Here is a 24,387-nt window from a genome sequence, read left to right as displayed (position 1 = left end):
TGATTGATTTAGTTATTTGCTCATTACTGCATAGTAAAGCATGTGTTAATCTTAATAAAGCAACTCTAAAGTTTAGTAAAGGCTTAACAATGGCATAATAAGTGAATGAGTAAGACTCAATAAATGAGTTTGTAATACTATTATAAACAATTATAAGAAACTTATAGGCTTTTATTAAGGCTCTTGAGCTGTCTATAAATGATTTACAATTTTCTTATAAGTGCTTATAAATATCTTATAATCTAACAATAAACATGTTTATAATACTATTATTAACACTTAAATAGTCTTATTAATATATATTTAATGTTAATAAGCATCTTATAAGGACTTATAAGGGTCTTATTACCTTTTAACTAACGCTTATTACAAGGACTTTAATATAAAGCATTACTCAAAAACTCTTTTCCGAGGGACACCTGGCCAAGACAGCATACCAGTTACAGTTCCAATAAAGATAAAACAATAACAAACAAGAAACACAATCATCAAATATACAAGGCAAGGACTAAGACTGGCTCATATGAAGCAGTTACATTTTTCAGAAACATGGACTTTTAACATGTTTTTAAATGGTTCCAAGGGGACGAGATTTTCAAGATGTAGTTTGCTCTGCAGATTGTTCCAAGTCCAGGCAGCAAAGTAGGAGAAAGCTTTTTTCCCTAGCTCTGTACAAACCCTTTGAACCTGGTAAGAGAGCCACCTAGTGGAACAAAGCTGAAGACTACTAGAGGTCTGTGTGTGTGTGTGTGTGTGTGTGTGTGTGTGTGTGTGTGTGTGTGTTGGATGAATGCTTGTATGAGAGGTTCAGTTGGTGTTGAGGATTCTGGACAGGTGGGGGTACGGCATTTGTGGCACAAAAATAAATAAATAAAATACATAAATGATATATAATAATTATCATAAACATTATATATAGTACAATGACATAGTATATCCTAATAACATAAGCAACAAACTAATAATATAATATAACATGATATAGAACAATACAATATTAACATAATATGATATAATATAATATGATATAATGTATATAATATAATATAACATAAAACAATGTAATATTGTATATTATGATAATGAGTATTATGATAAATAATAATAATTTTGGTTATAAATCAACTCTGTGGTACGCAGCGTCTAAGAGGTGGAGTGAACAGGCGGCAGCTTGCATATTAAGAACATCACTGTCGTCCAGAACACCGAAAAATGTGGCCTGCACCAGTTTCTTCCTGGCTAACATATTAAAACAAACCTTATTTCTAAAATAAAATCCTCTCCTTACTTTTAATTGTTAAGCAAAGTTTTCAGTGTGAACTTTAAAAGAGTCATCCAACCAGAAGCCTAAATATTTACATGATGACACTTCTTCAATACAGTCTCCATATATATTGTAAAGGTGATGTTATGCCTTAACAATGCATAACAATGTTCAGGTAGGTGGTACGTGTCAAAGTAACATCCAAACGAATGGCAGGTTTCCCAGCAGAACATTGCCCAAAGCATCACACCGCCTTGGCCCGCTCGCCTTCTTCCCATAGTGCATCCTGCTGCCATGTCTTCCCCAGGTAAGCCACGCAAATTCAGGTGAATGGAAGACTGTGAGAAGGTTATCTTTCAAAGTTCAGAAAGACCCCTCCCCCAACATCTATCACTTTATTCACCTTTTGTTGCTAGCTAACATGTGTTGGCTGGCTTGTTGCTCCCGTCATTTTGAGATTGTGGTTATAAGGGAGATAACGTCTTTTTATCCTGCTTTCTTTATAAACTCCTGTCATCAGTGATTTCAGGCTATTTTCCACATGAAATGGTTTAGTAAAGAGACGTTTGGCCCGAGTGATCAGAGGTAACTGAAGCAGGAGCAAGAAAATAAGATGGAGGAGAAAATGGGCTGCGCCTTAAATTGTCTTCCTGCTGCTTTGTCTGCAGAGACGGCAGACTTCTCAAAGAGTTGGCTCCAGAGATGTGAAATTCTGAATTAACATGGTAGAAGTGAGGAGAAAATCATAGAGGATGAAAAAGAAAAAATAGGTCAGCCACTCTGTATCCCCAAAGCGCCAAAAATAAAAGCCCCTCTGTCTCCTCTCTCCCCATCACCCTCTCTGTCTGGCTAATAAAAGCCAGATGTGTGTGCAAAAGGCCGTCACACAACCTCCTCCCTCCCTCAACGTCTCTCTGTTTCTCTTTCTCCGCGTGGACTTCCTCCTCAGGCTCAGTGCCTCTCTGTTCTCCCTTTGTCTCCTCCTCCTCCTCGTCTCACTGCTGCTCTCTGGCAGGAAATACTGCAGGTTCCTGGCCCTGAAGGGAGCATGTTTCTTCTAACCACTACCAGATGGAGGGATGAAGGAGGGAAGGGAAGGATGTGAGGGTGAACGGAGAGCCGGGAAGAGGTTAGTGAAACCGAGCTGGATTTTTGAGACAATAAAGAAGTTCAAATGTTGCAGAGGTTAAAAGGTTTTATTATTTCCTATCCAATCAATCAATCATATTTTATTTGTATAGCGCCAAATCACAAGCAAAGTTATCACTACAAAAAGAGCAGGTCTAGACCGTACTCTTTGTTATTTAGAGAGAACATGGATCACCGTGAGCAGAACCAGACTCATGTTGAACATCTGAAGAGACTGGATGGGCCGAAAAATAGGATAGGAGATGGAGGATAGAGACAAGCAAAGAGAGCAACAACAACAACATATGTTCTTGTTACATCAACAACAACAACAGATCACACATACTTATGGTTACAACGCCAATAATAATGGTACAAATGTGTGTAAAGTTAGCAAGAACAGCATAGTAATGATAAAGGCTGTAGTAACTATTAGAATTAGCGGCAACAATAATGATACTTTGGGAAGACTGATGTTAATAGTTGGTGCAGTCTGAGTCGAGCAGGTCCACAGCAGCAGGAGGTCTTCAGCAACGCTCCCCTGGAAGCTACGAGACAAGGGAGCACAAGAACTCCTGGAAAAATATATGGTTAGTAACGTTAATGGCACCAGAAGATACAGAGTTAATAAGATGCGTTACTATAACATAAATACATACAGAGGAAGAGCTGGTCCTCCTGTTTCTCTCTCCTTCCTCTTCATCCCTCTTTTACAGTTTAGGATTCAGTTCCAGCTGACTCACTTCTTAATGTGTGTGTGTGTGTGTGTGTGTGTGTGTGTGTGTGTGTGTGTGTGTGTACACACATGTGGGTATCAGCAAGGGTAATGTGGTTTATGAGCTCAATTACATTTACAGACAGGAAAAAGGTTAATAAGAAAGCTGCCAGTGGCAACATCATATGGTTTACATTATTAACTGTTGCAAAAGTAATCATGGAGGTTACACAAGTTTTAGTAATAGTATTACTGGTCACGCTAGTAATAATGGTAGTAGTTGTATTTGTACAAAAATACACACATTTCCAAGCAGGCGGAGGGTTGGGTCCTGCGTCTCACTGGGAGTGTTGTGTCTCTGATGTTCTTGTCAGCCCTCATTGGGTCGACTCATCCCTATCTATACTGTGAGCTAAAAGGTATTTCCTGATTGAGCCTGTGTTTGTTTGTCATCATCCATTCATAAAGAGACTGTTACATCTTTGAAACTTGTAACTTTACTGCTGGCACGGCTGCAAACGCGACGCGTGCAGACTTTCAAATGATAGTTAACTGTCAGTACTGAGTTAGTTGACTGTTGATCAATACTCACCCTGACCATCTAAACGCTACACTGGAAAATAAGGACAACTGTATAGAGCTGAAATATATTAACATGAAGATGGATTCAATTATGTCCGCTTCCTGTTGAAATTGTCTGTTGAGGGAGACAAGCATTCAGTATTTAGGCTTTAAATATACTGTATAGCCCATGGTGGCAGTCAAACTCAAATTTGAACCCCCTTTTTAACATGGTCCTTCAAGACGGATACTGACTTTTGTCATTGATTCACAGCCATAAGATTGATGCTCAGAGCATAAAACTCAACTGCCTTTTCATTTAGAAGCTTATGAAGTTCAATATCCAAGGGCCCTGTCGTCCACCCGGCGCAAAGCGCCAAAGCGCGCAGCACAAGTGTCATGGCTATCTTCCAGCCGGCGCAGTCGTCATTTTCAGGCCCAGCGGCCACGTTGTGTAAATAGCAAGTGATCCTTCTATTTACATGGCGGATTTCACTGGGATTTCCACTGTGTCCTTGAACACGCAGAAAAAAACACACTTTACTGTGCAACACATGTCAAAGCACGGATTGATGTTAAGGCCACTGAAGCGATCCCACTGCCCAACAGAAACGAAAATGAAAAGAGGCACGCTGTGTACATTTACGCACGAGGCACAGCATTAATGGCTTAAATCTCCAGACGGACAGGATCTTATGTTTATTAAAGTTCTGTGTGCTGACCATCAAAGACAGGCAGGCTTTAAATGTTACTTGTTGTTGCTGCTGGATCACATGTAGACTGTATTCTCCATGTGTGTAATTGGCACTGGACAGTGTATTAACATCTGTGGGCACGATTGTCGGTGCCACAGGTAGTTATGTTTGAGGATTGTAATAAATTTACCTAGTTGCGTGTGTGTCTGTTTTTTGCGTTTATTATGGGCAGCTTTGTGTCGGTCTCGGTAGATTTTGGCCCGTGCGTGGCTCGAGCAGGAATCTCCCTAAGGTGAAGCAGGTGTGTGTGGAGGCAGCGGTGAGCTTGTCCACGTCTTCCTGCACTTCTCAGCAGATCTGTAACAAACCGAAAGCAGTATCATGATTTAAGGAGACGAGGGAAACAAAAGCTTGCCGTCTGTCAATTAAACATTAAACATTTTTTTCACTGTATCTGCAAACACACTGCTTGAGTAGAAGCGCTGCTGTGCGTCCCCGTGTGAGTGACAAGCAGAGACTCTCCGATGTATGTCCATAATGCACGCTCTAAATAGCAAACACAGATTGCGCCATAGACTTTAGACTGTAGACCAGGTTTTTGTTTGTCTATGGCGCAGTCGCTTTCTGCGTCCTCAAGATAGCGCTGGGCGTGAAAATAACGAATGCGCCGGATGGAAGATAGCCATGACACCTGTGCTGCGCGCTTTGGCGCTTTGTGCCAGGTGGACGATAGGGCCCCAAATCCACTAGAAATATGGGCCAGCTGTAGTAAAGATCACTATTTTGTTACCTTTCAACACTTCCCTTCCTCACCTACCTCACTTCCTTTAGTTCACGTCCTTGTCAGATTTAATGTGTGTTTTGTTCCCCCAGCATTAAACCCCAATCATGATTACTTTGAAGAAAAAAACCTTAGTTAAAATGTCCTGATGTTTCCTGACTTGTGCATTCTGACCCATTCTTGACATGGACTCTCATTTTTTATCTTAATCTGTTTAAGTCCTATTTTTATTCTAGTTGTGTGTTAATTGTTCTGCACCAAAACAAATTCCTTGTATGTGTTGTGACGGCCCTGGACATGTTTGTTTTCCTGGCTGCTGCTGTTCTTTCTGTTGCAGAGGTTTGCCCCGCCCCTAGTGGTCTGCTAGTTGTCTTCTGCATGAGTATCTGGTTCCTTTGTTTGGTGACTCCGCCCACCAAGGACTTTGCTTGACTGGCTGCACCTGGATGGAAGAACTTAAAAGCCAGGTTTCATGGGGCTTCTGTATCTCTCCCTCCCTGGACAGCCAAGCTCCAGTCATCCTTTTTCTTTGGTTTGGAGTTAACGCTATGGTTTTGGTATTTTGATTTTGAAATGAAACTATTATTTAACTTGTTGAAACAAATACCCAAGTAGCATAAGTAGTAGTGCCAGTAGTTGAAGTACTAGCAGTTGTATTTGTAGTAGCTGAGTAGGGTAAAAGCACTGGTGGCTTCACTAATAGTAGTACTAATTATAATAGTAACTGTTGGGGAAGCAGTGTAGTATTTGCAGCATTTGCAGTAACATTGGAACAGTAAAACTTCCTGAGCCATGCAGCAGCAGGAAGTGACATCAGAGTCCAGAAAGCCTCATGCACCTTTCTCCTTCTTGTCTTGTGGTGCTGGTGACGTTAAAGAGCGGAATGATTGTGTCATTAGTCTCACTCACTCTCACTTGAATCCCTCCTCTCTCTTACCCCCTTTTCGAGCAATGCGAACCTGGTTATCGGCTGCTGCTCGTGCTGGTTTAACTTCTCAACCAACTTGAAACCAGTTTGTTTTTCCACCCGCCAGAGCCTGTGGAAGAGCCACGTCATGACGTCACTCTATACATGACTGCTTTTACCAGCAGCAACTTTCCCTCACTATAACAACAAATGCGGACCACATGGCATGTTTGCTGTTGTTGCTCCTCCTTTCCAAATCACATGAGATCCCAAAGACAACTTATCCAGCACATTTGTCATCTGTTACCTCCCCCACTCCCTTTACTTTTCAATCACTCAACACTTCGATCACTAACACCCAGCCTGCTAACTGCTGTGTGTGTGTGTGTGTGTGTGTGTGTTCTCCACCTGTGTCACTGTGTGTGGTCTGCCTGCTGACACTTGCATGGGCTGGCCATTTGGTAACACCTTGCCTGATACATTCATTCATGATATAAAATCCTCCATTCAGACTGTTGGTTGCTGTAGCTGTGATTTGATAGGAAAAAAATGCAACAATTTCAAAAAGAAACACTTTAATTTCATACATTTTGTCATACAAATGTCGTACAAAAAGAAGCTCTTAGTGAGTTTAAATGGTAATACTGTGGAAAAAAGTGGCACTGTGATGCTAAATACATTCTTTGGGCAGGCACATTTGGATCTCTTTTATAACACACAAAAGTCTTAACCAAAACATTTTACAAACAAAGTCTTTTTCTCTTCTCATTGCTGCTGTGGGGTCACACTGGTTCACGTCTGCCACCACAGTAGAATGTCAAAGATTCACATACTGTTTATCCTTCAGTGGGATTAAATACGTCTAGACAAAATGTACCAACAATGCAACTCCTTCTGATTTTATGTACCGTAGTTACATTTCCCCCCATTGTGACAACAACATTTACTTTCATCTAGAATATACTGTATTTAATAGCTTTATGTTTATTAAGAAACATAATTAGGAAGCACTAACTTTTGGTAGTTTGTCTTAATAATAAGTCAAAGAATAAGAAAAATGTTGCCTGTCACTTCATTGTAGGCTACTATACTTTCAACCGTTAAGTTTCCAACGTTGTCATTTGTTATTGTTTGTGGAAGAATTTGCTTATAAATATGTGGGAAGCTCGGAGACAAAGAGCTTTTTTTGTATGTAAATCGAAGCCGAAACCTGACAACAAAACCTACTTTAAAGAAGTCATATGTACATAGACATGTGTTGGTTATGCAAATGATTCACGCTCTTAAATGTGGAGCTACTCATGAACAATTACAATTAGGCCCAGTTCAGATCAAATATTCTTAATGAGATAAAACAGAAAGTTGTAAAGAAAAGTTTTGGCAGTGTGAACTGGTCCGTCTCATTTGACTCGTGCTGGGATTGGGACTCGCTAGTGCCTGATTTTAAAACAATAGATACGTCTCCTGTTTCAACAGCCAGTCAGCTTGTAGCCAAGTTAGCCGGTAAAGTCAGATATGAAATGGATTTTGAGTTAGGGAAAGAAAGGACCACCTCAACAGTTTGAGGAGTGGCCGTGTTTATACTGAGAAGGATCTGCCCATCCTTTTTGTTAACACATAATTCTCAGTCTGTCCATCCTCACCAGGATCTTAAAGAAGGAAGCAGTGAACCAGGGAAATAAAACTTTATATTCTGGTTGTTCAACAGTGATTTCTAGAGCACAAATAAACTTGCTTACACCTCTGCATAACCCTGCAGGAAGGTGAAGGAAGCCAGCCGAAGCACACGTTCATCCTGCCTCTTTGGCCTCTGCGCTGCATTTGTGTGTGCAGCTCAGCCTGGCTCTCGGTCAGACGGCCACACAGATCTGCAGCTCTATGCTGTAGGCTACATCCACGACACAGACAGAAAGCAGACACCGTCTCGTCACATTGGTGTCAACTGGCAGGTTTTAGAATGTTGTACACCAGGGCATTGCAAGTACCTGCAAGTTTCAACTGATCTGAACTGGTATTAAAGAGTTCTATATCCAACTCGGTTATTGCATGAGGCCCAATGTCCCTTACAGTGGTGGATATATTGAGGAGTTTGTTTTGAAAAATCACGTCATAAGATAAAGTAAAATCCAAGAAAGAAATACTGATAATGATTGTCTTTTCCTTCTTAGCTTGTTAAGTCTAAAACCATCCAAACAGTCATGGTACCTTAATGCACACATCGATTATTATTTCAACGGTGTCTTTCATCTTTTTATCCACGTGGCACTTCTCAAGGGAGGGATGGATGGTTATGATCCGTCTTTGATGCTGAAAGATGGCTTGTTTGGTACTATGGCTGAATAGTTCGCCTATTTCCTCTTTGTATTTAAATAATGTTATTTTATAGATGTCTTTCACCTTGCTCGCTTTTTCAATGTTTGACCAAACCTGCCATCATCGTGCTTATAAGCCTATTGGTATAAAAGTCTATATGGGTGTGGTTCCCAGTTTTCAAAGAACCATCACCTGAAGAAGACCGTTGCGTTGAAACGCTGTGATTAGCCTGTTCAACTTTTTCGGGCATTAAGTAAATGTGCAGGCTTTTCTTTTATTCCTTGCAATCGTAGTTTGTGGCCCACTGTCCTGCATTGTTCAAAGCAGCCTTCAGTTGAGGAGTTATCACACTTTACACAGTGGTCATCACTTTCAGTGAACCAGTGCGGAAGCGTAGGATCTTCTTTTTAAGTGCATGGGACGCCTTAATCTTGACAAAAGCTTTGGGCTGCAGAGGGGCTCCAGGTGGGACAGAAGGCAATGGGTGGGAAAGTTGAGGGGGTAGTTGTTGGGGCCAAACCAGCCCTCCGCTCTCATCTGAGTCACTGGACAAAGAGCTGGAATCTGGAGAGTCCGCCTCACTCATGCTGGACTCGGTCTCGCCCTGACCTTGGTGAGGGTAGTCCTCATTAGGCTGCTGACACGGGGGCACTTGATCCCTCTCTAACTGATACTCCGTATGTTGATGATGGTGGGAGTGGTGGGGATGTTGGTAGGCATAAGGTGGTTGTGTGGAGCGAGATTTGCGTGTGCGCCTTCCACAATGGTCCTTTTGGTTTGAAGCTGAGGAGCCCTGCACAGGAGCCTGCATGGGTGATTGTTCAGCCTCGTCTTGGCTCAGCTCCAGGGTGGACTGCCAGCGCCGACAGTTCCCCCCTCCTTGCTGTTGTTTCTTGCTTCTGGATTGACTACTGCGGCTTCCCCTTCCACCGCTGCCACTTCCTCCACCATCCCTCTCTACGGTACTGTACTTGCGTTCTTGAACCCTTTGCAGGCTGTTCTCTGACTGAGACCTACATGCCTTTTTCCCTGGCTTCCTGTTGGCACCGCTTCTGTCTTCATTTGAGCGACACTTCTTTGGGCCCCCTCGGGATCTGGAGGGTTGGATCTGAGATGCTGTTGGCTGCTGCTCTTGATGATGATTACCCCTTTCTGGGGAATAAGTGCTTCGGTTGGGTTTTTGCACCCCAGAGCCCTTGTGGGCATTGGAGTTGTGATGAGCATAAGCCCTGGTGGAGGCTCGGCTCGGCTGGGCTGGAATATACTCCGCATTCACCAGCTGCTCATCAGGTAATGGCGGTTGGTGATGGGTAGACAACGCTGGAGGGTAGCGGTGGAAATGTAGGGGAGAATCGGGCTCGCTATTGCTCGAGTCTGGCTGGGCTTGCAGCACTCTGAAAGATGGATAGTCCAGCAAGGTTGAGTGGGGAGTATTCATCATAGCGGCCTGCCTGGACCTATGAAAAAGCCCTGATTGATGCTGGACACTTTGCTGGAGGTGAAGGTGGTGGTACGGGGGTGGGGGACTTTCAATAAACCCTGCCCCTAGGTTAAACTCCTGATTAAGGTTGTGGCAAGCCTGTGAAGTAGTTACCTCTGAACACTGAGGTGGAGGAGCGATATCTTGAACAGACACTTGTTTTGGGGAATGTTGCTCCTCCTTGCAGCAGAAACTACTCTGTCTCGCCACAGCGACAGCTCGGGCATCATGTGCCAGGCAGGTGCGTGGCTTCAAGGGCCGTGCAGGTGGGGCTTGGCGTTGGATCAATCCAAATATGTAAGTCTCTACCTTTTGGGCTTGTTGAAAATCTTCCTGACTGGGGTCAACAACCCTCATCTCCACAAAAGCGTCAGTAGCAGTGTTCCCTCTTGTTGAGTCTACCTGCCATGTCTTTTCATTCCCAGTGTCTCCTGTCCCCTCGGGGCCTAAGACGGAACGAGGGACCACAGGATGGTAATTTGATTCAGGAGATCTATTGGGCCTCGCTACAAGGACGTCTTCTGACAAAGGAAGCAAAGACAAAGGTGTTAGAAACATTGATGCTGTTACAATTACAGTGAAATTATTTTTATTGTCTGAGCCTACAAAATATTGTGCATCAGTGTCAAATTTGAAGATCGATCTTCTCATAATGATTACTCTAACAGTAGAATTAACCCTCTCCTTACATGATTGAGTCATGATGTTACTTTAATTGTAATTATACTGTTGAATTATTAACTTTGAGACCATCACAGCTTTTTTTTTAGTTATTAACAGTTAGAAAAACATGAATTAGTGCAACATTTTGTGCTTTACATGGAGAGGACATCTAAAACCATTCTCTGATATTTGTTTGCCTGACACCAAACTGCATCCTTAATGACCTTAGTGCGTACAGCAGGCAGAAAGAATCTGCTCCTGATACAGACTTGGAGTCACCAAAGACCTTCGTAACTAGAGCAAACTAATGGTTCATTTAAGCAGCATAAAACTCATCTAAAACTCATTGTCCAATTACAAACAGTTACAAAGCACTTAAAGCACTGGTTCTTATGTTTTAGATAAGCTTAAATAGTGTCCTCCTTAAAAATGACATTTGCTTTGAGGTTACATTTTCAGTTAGGAAGAAGCAGGGTGAATGATTTTACCTGGAGTGAGTGGGCTGTCCTCCTGACCAGCAGGGGAATCTGCTGATTTGACCTCAGTGTTTACATTAAGCTCTGCTACTTGCTGCTCTAAGGATGCCTTTATACCCCTCGGCGTGCCCTGGAGACTGCTCTGAAATATAGAGAGACAGAACAGAGTCAACACATTGCACTTAAATGCATGATCAAATCAGGCTGCACAGTGGTTCAGACAGAGTGGGCCTTTCTGTGTGGAGTTTGTATGTTCTCCCTGTGCATGCACGTGTTCCCTCCGGCTACTCCGGCTTCCTCACACAGTCCAAAGACATGCTCATTCGTTTCATTGGTGACTCTTAATTGCCCGTTGGTGTGAATGTGAGCGTGAGTGGTTGTCTGTCTCTATGTGATTGACTGGTGTCCAGGTGTAACCCTGCCTCTCACCCAGTTATAGCTGGGATAGGCTCCAGCTCCCCTGCGACCCTGGGCAGGATAAGCGATATAGATAATAAATGGATGGATTATAAAAACACACCGGACAACAAGCAGACCAAATCAAAACATGTTTTTAATGTCAGGACCGTTTATTTTACCAGTGCTCTAAGTTTTAACACTTCACCATACACACTCTTTATTCACTGGCATCCTAATGGTAAACAGACTTTACTCAGAAGGGCCGTGAGTGGTCAGAAGACTAGAAACACCACCCCCTTCACACACACAACTCACTTTGAGTGAGAATTACTATACCCTTATATAAAGTATAGTGGACTTCCCACATTATCCAGTCCTGCCTCCTGAATCCCTCACCTGAAGCAGAGTCAATCTCCTGTTTGGGGGTTTTAATCGTGAAAGGGAAACTCCGGAAATTGTCTCGACCTGATTCTCCGGACACTGTAAGCTAGCAAAGCTTTTTGAAAGACTGTGAGATCACCTGTGAGGCTTTTCTCTGCAGCGGGGCGCTGAGGAGCGCTTCATCCCCGCGTTTGCTTTTGAATAACAGCTTCTTTCTTTGACAATAATATCTTGACGACAGGTCAACACTCAAAGTGCCGCTGCATGAAAACGTCAATAAAAAAAAAGTATATATTTCCCTCTGAAATGTTGCTGAGTAGAAGCAGGAAGTTGCATCAAATGTAAAGTATCGTACTTGAGTTAATGTACTTTTCCACCACTGCCCGGCCTTCTCCAAACTCACCCCTCTCCCTTTAACAAACTTCAGTCCCCCTCTTCAAATGTTGTGATTAATATTTCTAAACCAATTTTGTAAATTCATTGACTCTTGTAAATTTACTGAAGCATGATAGACATTGAACCAAATGATCATAAACCCTGTTTACTGCCTTACTTTTTGGATTATGCAGGCTGTGTGTGTGTGGGGGGGGGGGGGGTTATGTCAGGCATGCACTATATAAAGGGGGCTGTGTTTGGCTTTAAGCAGCTACTTATGTGGACCACACTGGTTGAATGGCTGTTTGTTTTCTCATGCGAGTGCACGCTCACACACACACATCGTCTTTACACAGACACGCACCCATGCCGATGATACACACTGGTACGTACAGACCTTCAATTGAAGCTGTGAGCTGTGAAGCAGTGGTGTCCCACATCACACGCTCCAACACGGTCTAACACACGACAACAGTCAAACTCAGAGTAAACTGATGCGTACGGTTTGTTAACTTTCCCCTCCTTTCATTCAGAGTGTGTTCTTCTTATAGAAATGCCTTGGAGTCAGCCTGATGTGCTGACAAGAATAATATTCCTTTTGGCTTGATGATCCTGCAATGTTATGCAACATGGCCTGAAATGAACACTAACACTAACGTCACTTGTGTGTGCACTTTAGGTTAGGTTTAGCTTTTTCCTGGGATCTGTCCATGCAAAGTCAGAAGCATCCTAAGATAGAGATATACTACCTTAGGTACTGCAAGATGAGCCGGTTTAAATAGGGTGAATGTGTGTGCGTGTCAGTGGGGGGCTGGGTGTAGGGGTAGGAGTTATTCAGCATGTGTATTTGTGTTTGAAATCCCAAACAGATGCTTTGAATATCACTCAGCAAAACTTCAAACATTTAAGATGCTTCAGGTATCCGACAGCATCCTCTGTCAGCGTGACAACAAAGAGCTAAAGGACAGAGAGGTGAAACTGTGGAAGGAAAAAAAACACGACCTAAGTGAGTAAGACAAGTAAGAAAACATGAGGGGGGCCGAGACAGGAAACATGGATTAATGGGGGGAAGACTGCTGTCCCTTGCAGCGCTTTCATTCCAGACTTCCTGTCATCGCTGATTTAAAGCATAACTGGCTACACTGCAGAAACTGTTTTCTATCTGCCTGCTGGGAAAGCTAACGTATGCTTTGATACTGTCCCGACTTTCCCCTTGCCTCAGCAGAACATCCTCCAGACGGAGTAGAAGTGATCCAAACTGCTGCAGAGCTTCACTCCCTTCAAGTCGTGATCACTGTTGGACTTTTAAGAGAAGTTAGTGAAGGTTGTTTTTATTAGAACTGGGTCAGTGGTCGCTGTTGGGGGTTACTGAAATGCTATTTGTATAGTTACATGATGCTTTGGCAATATTGTAACTGTTACATTCATGCCAATGAAGCTTATTCTAGTTTAGTTATGTTGTTGGTTTGTATTTTGGTGTTTAGATTTTATTTCCTGTTTTCCTTGGTCACTTGGTCTCTTGTTGTCATTGTTTAGTTTTGTGTTTAGTATATTGTGTTCCTGTCTTGGTTTAGTTGTGCATTTCTCGTCTTTTCTTTTTTTTAAAGATCATTTTTTTGGACAGGAAATGTTGGGCATAGAGAGGGGGGGATGACATGGACTTTGTAGCCCTGTTAGTCCTGCGTTTGGTTTCTAGTGTTTCCTGTTTTATTTTGTAGCTCTTGCCCCTTGTATGTCATGTTTCCAAGGTCCAGGGGTGTAGGTTTGGGTTTGGGTGGAAAATGGAAGAAAGAGTGAAGATATATGAAATGGAGGCATTAGAGTTCAGCAGAGCTACTCCAGTATGTAAAATATACGCCCATGGCTTTTCCCAGAAGTAAAGATTGACATGAGTATCCTGGAAAAGAAGAGAGAGTGGCGAATGAATGAAGTGGGAGGTAAAACAAGCGTCTATCTGAGAAACAGTTAATACAGGTGTCTTAAAATCTTCACAGATGGTTTAAGAATAAACAACAGTGTCAACAGATCTCCAAAGACTGTCTGATCAGTTGTCTGTTTATACAGCAGAAATAGTGGCTGCCATTATTGGTCTGCAGTGGGTTGAAGAGGTCAGACCTGATAGAATAGTGATGTGTACAGACTCATTACATACAGACAGCAGCATCTGTCAAAGATTTACTTCTTGAACTTCACCATAGCTGACTAAGACTTCACAGAGGTGGTGTAGATGTACAGTTCTGTTGAGGGATTGAAAGTAAACGAGTGTGCTGAGAATCTAGCAAAAGGGGCATTGGAAAAGGAACAGTTCCAGTTCCACTCGGAAAGGGAGAAGGAAAAGAAGTGATTAAGAAGAAAGGAATGGAGATAAAAAGATGGGATGAAGACCAAAAAGGAAGGTCATAATAACAAGGCTCAGATTAGATCACACTGGATTAAATAGCACTATGTTTATGTAACAATGACAAGTGCACAAACTGTGCAGTTAAAGAAAATGTGGAACGTGTATTATTGCTATGTATCATGTATGATGTGGAAAGAGAACAGTTCTATGACAAAGTCAGAGAGATGGAACGGGAGTGGAGTCTGAAGGGGATTCTGGGAACGGAAGGAGAGGGAGAGGGGATCAGAGTCACCAGGAAGGGACTCTTTACTTTCTTAAATGACACACGTTTAATGGGAAGAATATAAGGCGGTAGTTTGACATGATGGTACACACTCTTGTACAGTAGGTGGCGGTATGCATCTCAAAGTTGTTTGCAATCCGCCAATAAACCGAGAGAAGAAGAAGAAGACGTATGTCTTGTTTTACTTCCCTCCTTTGTTCTGTTTCCCGCCTTTCAGATTGTGTGCCCTGCCCTCATTGTGTTCACCTGTGTTAATTAGTCTCACCTGTCTCTGATTATCCTGTGTGTGTTCAGCCTCTGTGTTCCTACCCTTCTGTGCCAGTTCATCCGAGTCTTTGTCCGTGACCTTCCTACTGTGAATTTGTTCCTCGTGTGTCTAATACAAGACATTGTATTTCTGTATCATTTGTTTTTGAAGACTTGAAGCAAGTATTCTGCCTTTACATTCTGTACAGTGGTTATGTTATATAAATACACTGTATTCTGAAGTTTAACTGGTTTCTTCAGGCTTAAGGCATCACCAGGATTCGGGTCAAACTGGCAGCATTATCAAGCCGTACATCATGCTAATTCTAAAAGAATGTTTGTGTCATTGCCCTGCCCTTGTAGATCAGCTTATTAAACGTTTGCATCGACTAATTTAACTTGAACAAGATGTTTGTCATAGTTCACACTATCCATCAGCTCACAGTCAGTGGTGCCAGACTGTCTGTGAGCTCACACTCACTTTGAATGATGTGTTTTCTTTCGTTAGAATTCCTCTCATGTCCACAGTGGTTGCTGGGTGGCACTAAACGTATTCTCAACTCAAATAATTGAACTGAATGATTTCAGTCCTTCAACATCTCCACTTCTCACAGCAACACAAGCTGTTTTTGTTATGAGGGAGATCTTAGACACAAGGAGACTCCGTGGATACTGTGTCATGATTGTAGTATTGAGTGCATTTTCCCCCAGACACCCCTGAGAGGAGCTGAACAGCTGTGACTCAAAGTAACCAAGTAAAGCATCTGGGCCGTGTTTGTGCTGTTAGAGCCTTTTGCAGATTTGTTCAGACAAATGATGAATGGTCTTTCATTCTTCGCTTTATTGTACTAACAGACCGTCAAACAAGTGTGACACACAGTTTTTACACTGAGTTAAGGGCAGATTCACACCAACCCTGTTCAGTCTGATTGAACCGAACCCTGGAGCGTTTGTCCCCTCGGTGTGGTTCGTTTAGGTGGTGTTAACGCCGGAATGAAACTCTGGTGCTGACCAAACAACCGGACCAGGGTCTGATAGAAAATACGGGTCTCGATCTGTTTCCAAACAAACCACGGTCAAGTTTAACTCTGGTGAGAACGGACTTAAAGTAGGACCAAATACAGGAAACAAACCATGAAACAGTGCATTGTAGTGTTAAAGGGTGCTGACATTTGCAGAGATGAGTAGAGGACAGACGTGGGGGAGCAATGAAGAAATAGAAATATGCGCTGACCAAACAATTTCACACATACTTGTGGAAACGCACGGGAACACGGAGGAGTTCAAAGTGTTCAGTGAAAAACTAAAGGAGATCTGTGGAACGATGTCGGTGAAAAGTAAAAAAACTCAGACAACAAAACATTAAAGTCCACGATCATGCTGAGTGTGATTGATCAGTGTCCTCTCTTGCTTTGTTTAATTCAGGGAGTTTTCCCACGTGGAAATTCGGACCAATCAGAGAGCGGTTTCCCCGTGCATCACAAAATGCAACTTAGTAACAATTTGGTCTTCGATTCAGACCAAACAAACGGACTTTAGGTGTGAATGCTCCCTGAGTCTACTATTTGTATGTTAGCACTAATGAGTAGGTACAGAATGGAGATGTGGGCATGTGAGCGGTGAGTTTGTTTCACTCCCTCTCTGAGCATCTTTAGTCTGATAAATAAACTCCGCTCAGTTACCATCACAGATGGGATGGTTAGCTATTTAGCAGCTAATGAATTAGCCACTGGCACAGACTGCATAGCTTTCATATGTTGTGTTTGCTAACACCTCGCTCATCTCCAGCTCCACCTTCTCGACCAGATATGGTCACTTCTGGCTCAAGAAAACCAACATGGCCCCCGGCTTAATGCTGTAATGCAGAGGCTCCAAGAAGGCCGTGGACAAACCAGAGGGTGACGTCATGATGGCTTTGTCCTTTATTTATACAGACGATGGTGGTATTTATTCAGCTGCTCTGCAGTTTGAAGAAACTACTTACCACTCATAGTCTGGATCTATTATGCAGCATACCGCATTTATTCACATCAACTCACTGCAATAAGATCATCAACATTACTCAGTGCTCTCATATAATGATCATTGTTGTCATGTGACTTTACAGAGCGCACACACACACACACACACACACACACACACACACTGATCTTCACATGCCCCTCATTAGGCCCCTGAAATGCACAGTGAAGGCTAGGCTGCTTCTCCAGCTGCTGCAGGCCGTCACATGGCTGTCAGCAGATCCTGCTGAAGAACAGATACACAAACTACCTCACACACACACACTCTGTTTCCTCTGCATCACACACAGAAGATTCCTCGTTTTACATCTCATCACTACCACATGAACACAAACACACAGGCTGAGAGAAACTGGTGCACAGCTGAGAATATTTAAGAATGCATTTATGAACCTTAAAGTCAGATGTCTCAACCGGTCCGAGTTACGTGTCGCATGAAACTGTCAGACAAGCAGCAGGAAACGCACACTCAATGCAGCAATGTAACAAGGGAACAAATGATCCAGCAGTGCAGCTCATACTCTGTACACACTCCTCCTAAACAATCTCATGCAGTACTTATGAAGTCACACACCTTCACTGTAAAGAATACTTACTGTGGGAGGAGGAAGTACTGACTAGGGTAGGTCTGGGGGCAGATTACAGGTCATTTTTTAGGTGGAAGTAAAGCTATTAAAGTTTTGGCTGTAATCATGAGAGCGTCCTCAGAAACGCGTGTGATCATAATAAACACAAGTAAACACAGCCTCGTGCACTCTTCAACTTTTTAAGTTCACCATCTGATACGAGCTGTGCTCCATAATAAGAGTTTGATCAAACCATTTGGCACACTGAAAGTGGAAAGACGTGACCTCCATGACTTTCATTAATCTAAAGACACACTGAAGAATTCATGCTCAGCCACCTTGTGAGAAACATTTCTGAACTTTTGTTTCTGAACCGAAGCGATGCAAGCGTGATGCAACACCTGATGTTTGACCAACAGCTAAATGAAACTTCCAAAAATGTCACAGCTCTACAGAAATCTGTGAGCCTCTTCTTCTGTCACAGCTCCTTGTTGATCCTGATCCCAGCAGGAGGGTGGATTCAGGCTGGAACAAAAATGGAAGTAAACTTTTTAACTAAAATTGTTCACTTGGTCAAACCTCTCATTTTTGTACATAGCTAGCAGCCTCAATGTCCTATGAAGTCCCATTTGGAGCATCTATAATCCAGATTTGGTCACCTCTAAAGTTTGGGTCTGGTACAGGTGGTCCAACCCAATCTGCTTTTAAAAAACGGCACTAATGTAAGATGGATGTATGTCTCAGTTTGGGATCAATAAAGCACCTCTAACTCTCCATCTTTGATCCTGAACAGCAAAAGATGGGACTTCCACATCTGGATTATTCGGATACAGATTACATTTTTGGGCCTAGGTCCTCAAAAAAAACACAGCCCACCGTGTCTCACACGTACATAAGCCCAATGTTATTTTCTTATTTTGAATCAAACACGCCCTCTCCCTGCTGGATGTCCTGCATATTTTGACTCCATCCGACTAACATCTCAGGCAGACTTAATCAGTCTCACTACTGAATAACAAAGCCTGGTGCGTCTCACGCTTTAGGGTACAGCATTCTGTGTGTATTTTGTGTGACAAATAAACTCTACTGTGATCACTTTCCGAACCTGAACAGGACCAACATGCAGCATGTCATGCCCAAAATGCCCAAAATGACCAACCTCTCAGACTCTTAAAGATGAAATAAAAAATGTCATTTTAATCCTTATAGATCAGAGATTTTAGATTTTTTCTTCCGGTTAAACTAAATTTCACGCGTGCTTATGTAAGTTAGCACCAAACAATTTAAACCAATCAATCTGCAACATTTAGCCGCAGAGCACCAAGAACGCTCAGTCAGTGCATAAGAGGAAAATGTTCCCTCTACAAGTTATTCAATTAGCCGCCTTTTTTCAATAGAGTAAACTCAGGCTCATCAAGTTTCTATAATGTAAATGTAACTGGGATTACCCGATCAGTGGATACATAGTGTGAATGAACAACACTACTACTGCACGCACATCAAAGGAAACCCATGTCCTTCAAATAAAAGCACAGCACAGACGTTTTGCCACAACTTTCTTTTTTTCAAGCAGCCGTGACCCATGAAAACAGCTCGGCGAGAACCACAGATCTAAAGCTGGTTATGAATCCTCCTCTCTTTACAATTTTCACTTGATGATGATTCAAACTAAATAATTTGCTTCAGTTTCCTTTTTGATTTGTTCGTAGTTTTTCAGAATATATTCCCATCAAATGTACGACATTAAAAATCTTGATGAGATTATTGTTGTTTCCAAACATGACTCTCCTGCTATTCGAGCCTCCGTCAATCAACAACCTTGCAGCTGTGCAGACGCCTTCATGCTGCACAGTGACTCACAGAGTGAGACTCAAAGTGAGACAAAAAATGATACAAAAAGTAAGAAAAAGAGTGAGCTACACAGTGACACAGTCAGAAACAGAGGGATATGCCAGTGAGACACAGTGACACACAAGGTTGGACACATGGTGAGACACAGAGTGGCTCTCTGCCTCACTCTGTGTCTCACTCTGCATCTCACTCTATGTCTCTTTGTCTCACTCTAGCCCTTTTTATGCTGCGGTTCCGCCTCAGCGCCGTAATGAAGCTCTGTGCGCGAGGTGTGAAACCGCACATGCTTCAAATACACACGGGGCTCACAGGACTTTGATAAGTAGCGATAAAGTAGCAAACACTTCATAGTCAGGAACTGGGGCAGATGTGGCTCAGTGGTAGAGTTGGTCGTCTCAATCACAAGGTTGGTGGTTCAATCCCTGAATTTGCATAGATCCTGATTGGAGATTGGTGTCCTCTGCCACGCTTTGACAGGTCTGTAGTGCAGTTAATTTGCCATATACCTAACTTTTCCTAATTCTCCACACAGGAGAGAAGTCATGCCATTGAGAATGTGCGTGATAGTGCTGATAACAGAGTCTGGCTGCTTGTGTTTCTCTGTAGCAACTTGTTTCCATAGTTTCTTTGTCCTGGGACTCTTAGGTGGACGCTCAGAGGGTTGCCTCATGTTCCATCTCAGTAAAAACACAACGGTGCACTCGTGATCTGTTATGCAGCCCTGCGTTGCTCTGTATCTTAGTCACTGGGGAGGGGCCAGATCATCCCCACAGAGCTCACACACTGCAGACTAAAAGAAAGACAGGAACTGAAGGATCCCAGACGTGGAGCTGCTTGACTTACGAACACATCGTTTATTTTATAAAGTGGCTTCAAATTCCGCTCGGGATCAAAATATCACGTCTTCTTTCAAAAGGGAACAAACACTGTGACCCGATGACTTTTCAAACACAAACTCTGATATGCTTACATTCCTTGTCCCACAGTTTCATTAGCTGCTTTAAAGGGTTCAATAAGGGCTGGGTGGTTATCACGGTAACATTTTTATATCAGTCGATATCAATAATTATCACGATTAATGTCAAATCATTATTTCAAAGGCTGAGTTTTGCTCCTGAGTCGCGGTTTAACCATTCTTTATTGTCAGAACGTGACAAACTACACTTGGAACAGTGGAGCATTTCACAAATCTGAGGTCATAAAACAACCCAAATAAAGTTAAATAAAACAATTAATAGACAAAGAAGTCTTCGTGTTTAGCTGTCTGACAATGTGAACAAAAGAAAAGACAAAAGAAAAATGTCATCTGTCAAAAAGAACAAGCAAAGCCGTGAGACTACAGGTTACAGGCCAGAAAGACAAGTCTGTCTACAGCCTCAGGTTTTAAAGCTGCTCTGTGACAGGTCTCAATGTTCCCTCATGTGTATGTTAATCAGGGTCCTGTTTCTAATGTAAATCAGATCGTTTTCTAAAAAGCCCCCGAAACCTGTAGAAACCCCTAAACAGCCAGGTTAAGTGAAGAGTGATCAATGTCTGTATTTTATTTACGTTTATTAATGAGGCTGTTATTTAGAGTTGAGCAGACGCCTCTCCTAAGTGTAACAAACTTTAATTTATAAAGTGAACATATAAAAATTGTTTATGGCTTTATTTACGGTGATCTTGTAGCAAGACAGCTGAAGCCACAGCTGAAGCCACAGCCAACATGCGGCCTGCGTGAACACCTTGACTACATGAGCCAAAACGACTGAAGTTGAGTGGACCTTCTTGTGGACGATGTTTTCGCCCCGCTTTGAGCTCTTCTTCAGCGTCGCTGTCGCTTAATTTGGCTGTATTTCCAGTCCGCTCCGAAAGTCTGTAAACCTGCCTACCTCTATCCTTGCGACATGATTGGCTGGCTGTTCGTCTTCATCTTCTCTTTAATGGCAGTGTTTGGTTGGTGTAATTACAGGTTTAAATATATCAAACTTTTATCAAACATTTACTATATCACAATCGAGAAAATGATATCGGGATAATTTGTTAGCGTTTTATCGCCCAGCCCGAGGTTCAATCTGCATGATAAGAGTAATTACTGCGCAAAGAGGAGCGTGTTTGTTAAACACGTCATACACACAGTTGTTATATTTTATTTGTTGTCATTGGAAGCAGCCAAAGTTCATGAAAAAGGGGACAACTCAATTAATCATAAGATGTCTCAAACTGCATTCAGTGCTACTCTGTGAATCATACTCACATGATGTTGCCATGTACTGTGTTGGTAGTCAAGCAGCCAAACTGTAGTCTCCTGTGGCCTCTAAGGCTACGTTCACACTGCAAGCCTTAGCGCTCACTTCCGATTTATTGCTCAGATCCGATAGGGAACCCTAGTTTTTTTTCTTTGGCTTGTTCACATTATTTTTAAAATGTGGCCGATATCAGATTGCAGTGTGAACTGGTCACAGTCCTGAACTGACCCGTATGTGCAAAAGAACAATAACAAAGACTATGTGCAGCACGCTGTCGTACGCACAGAAACTCGGGTGCCTTGGAAGTCAGCGTTTATGGTTTCATGTATAAATTGCAGACAGCAGATGATAACAAGGACGAGGATGAGGACAAAGAGCCAAAGTTTTAATTTTGGCTTTTTGTGGAGCAATGGCTGCTATTTCAGAACGGAGATGTGCGTGGATGTTGAGTCGGAGCCAAATTCCTCCCTATGTTTGTGACGAATGTCGATCGAGAGAAATAGTCGCATGAATTCCTATATGATAGTTCAGACTCAGGTCGCATTGGAAAAAATCCGACCTGTATCTGATTCAGGATGATTTAGGCCCAATTCAGATTTGTAAAGATCGGATTCCATGTGATTCGTGCTGTTCACACTGTCATGAAAAAAACAGACCTGGGCCACATTTGCCTGCAGTCTGAATGTAGCCTTATATTCCTCAGCATGATCAGCTCAGGACGTGAAAGCAGCCTCTGGTCGTTCAACAGTAAAACCAAACAGAAAATCAGGGAGGCTGGAAAGGCTGAGGCTGATTCTGGAATCTACTTCAAAGAATCTCTGAGGGTTGGATGCAGTCTAGACCAGTTTCCATGAAACAGTGACCTCAGCTTTAACGTTTAGCCCTCTCAGAGTGTTCTTTATCCAAGCCCGAGGGATGTCTGCAGAACCCATCGTGTTCAGCATGAAGCACAAAGCTGCCTCCGCGTCTGCCCTTAAATGGAAACGTGTTTCTTTGGGGGCTTTTTCCATAACTGCACTCTGAGGTCAGTGACTGTTGTATTATCTTCTCTGTAGTCTACACATACACTCCGTGCTGGTAATGTAACCAAGCGGTTACCACAGTAAGAGAACGGGAACACTTTTCACACCATGACATATTAAATTAAGTCTAAAAGTAAGAGGTGGGTGTGAAATGATGTCTTCTCAGCCTGCAGGCACACTGGATCACACTGAAGCCCTTCATATGCAAAGTCTGTCACACAGATCTCAGGGCGCACCCACAGCAATGCAAACTTCTCCCCTTCAACACAAAAGAACCATCATCACACAAACAAAACTTACGTGTTGCTTATCCGACGCGTCGCCTTTTGGTGCGTCCAGAGCGCATCGTGCCGACCGCAGAGCTCCCCAAGGCGGCCGCCCGGGACTCAGAGAGTCCCCAAGGCAGAGAGCACTCAGCACCCGGGCCTCCTGCCTCTGTTTGAGCAGCTCCAGCTCACACAGGCCGGCCAGGCTGGCCTCAAGCCGCTCCTTGTTCCGACTACGCTCCGCTTTCATGGGCAGAGAGAACGAAGCGAACATGGCTCCAAAACAGCTACTTCCCGTCTTATCCGCTGCTCCCCCTCAAAGAGAAGTGAATAAATCCGCTGAAAGCTTGAGTCGCTCCTCTTGCTCTGCGCTGATTCTCTGCAGTGGAAGAAGCGGCTGAAGGCTGCAGCTTCTGAGCCCGGAGCGAACACATCCCCTCCTTCGAGTGCAGGCTCCAGAGAAGGGGGGGGGGGCATGCAGCCTTTTACCCACAGTCAGCTGGAGCCACGGTTTTCTCACTCTTATCAATGAGAACTCTACGAGTGTTGAAACGAACCTCCTGTGGTGTCTGAAAGAGTAAAGACTGTGCACAGCGCCGCTGCACGCAGGATGTGTGAGGACACACTCACACTCTGCGCGCGGAGCACACTGCTGCTAAACTTTGGACAACAAATGTAACTTTTCCAACAGTTTCAGTCATTGACAGCAGCTGTCCTCATTCAGCTCAGCACGCCACCCAGCGGCTGTGAGTGTGAACTGCCCCAATAGAACAGATTTTAAATTGTGAATACTGAAGACCTCCTCATACAGTCCGTTACCAACATGCAACAGACAGGTAATCTCACTCAGACCAAACACTCACAGCAGTCCATCATCACTCAACACACTGAACCAACATACACGTAGTACATACTAGCTGCACCAGCATTACAGGGCTGTGATCACAAACTTCACATGGAAATGGAACTGGACTGTACTTATGTGACCGGTGGACTTCTGCGTTGTGTGAATGAAGCTTTGACACCGGGACTCTTTCAGAGAATTTATTCTGCCACTGGTAAACAGAAAAAAAAGACAGAAACTCCATATCATCTCCCAGCCCGCTCCAGCTCCTCTACAGACAAAATTAAATCACATTTGTTAGCTTAAAATGGCGGCTCGCAATTTAGCCTAATGTAACGGACAACAAATTCGTCATGAACAGGACTTTCAAATTAAATGATCACATCGACAAGTAACAACAGATATGGTCGGACAATGTAGGAAATAAAAATATACACAAAGAATACCTCAAATAATACAACAGATAAGACAATAGCTTCAGCTAAACAATGGACACTCACCTTTCCCACAAGGGAATTTTACAGAAGGGGAGAGGGGAGGGCGCCAAAACTATAAAACAAAAACCAAAGAAGAAGAAACGG

At 43.0% G+C, this 24,387-nt stretch overlaps 1 protein-coding gene across 1 annotated transcript; it reads right to left on the bottom strand.

The window, feature by feature from the left end:
• Positions 1–6,638: 6,638 nt before the first annotated feature.
• On the bottom strand, positions 6,639–23,253 carry LOC138599857 (dapper homolog 3-like). Its single transcript, XM_069671615.1, has 3 exons — positions 22,997–23,253; positions 10,996–11,125; positions 6,639–10,365 (listed from the first exon to the last, which is right to left on the bottom strand). The coding sequence occupies exons 1-3, from the start codon at positions 23,234–23,236 to the stop codon at positions 8,717–8,719; spliced, it is 2,019 nt and encodes a 672-aa protein (XP_069527716.1). The 5' UTR covers positions 23,237–23,253; the 3' UTR covers positions 6,639–8,716.
• Between the last annotated feature and the right edge of the window lie 1,134 nt (positions 23,254–24,387).

The sequence above is a fragment of the Semicossyphus pulcher genome, unplaced genomic scaffold (genome assembly GCF_022749685.1).
Source record: "Semicossyphus pulcher isolate SPU_LCO1_2020_fin unplaced genomic scaffold, fSemPul1.0.p SCAF_10, whole genome shotgun sequence".
Lineage (NCBI taxonomy): Eukaryota > Metazoa > Chordata > Actinopteri > Labriformes > Labridae > Semicossyphus > Semicossyphus pulcher.
This window is presented reverse-complemented; position numbering and strand designations above follow the sequence as displayed.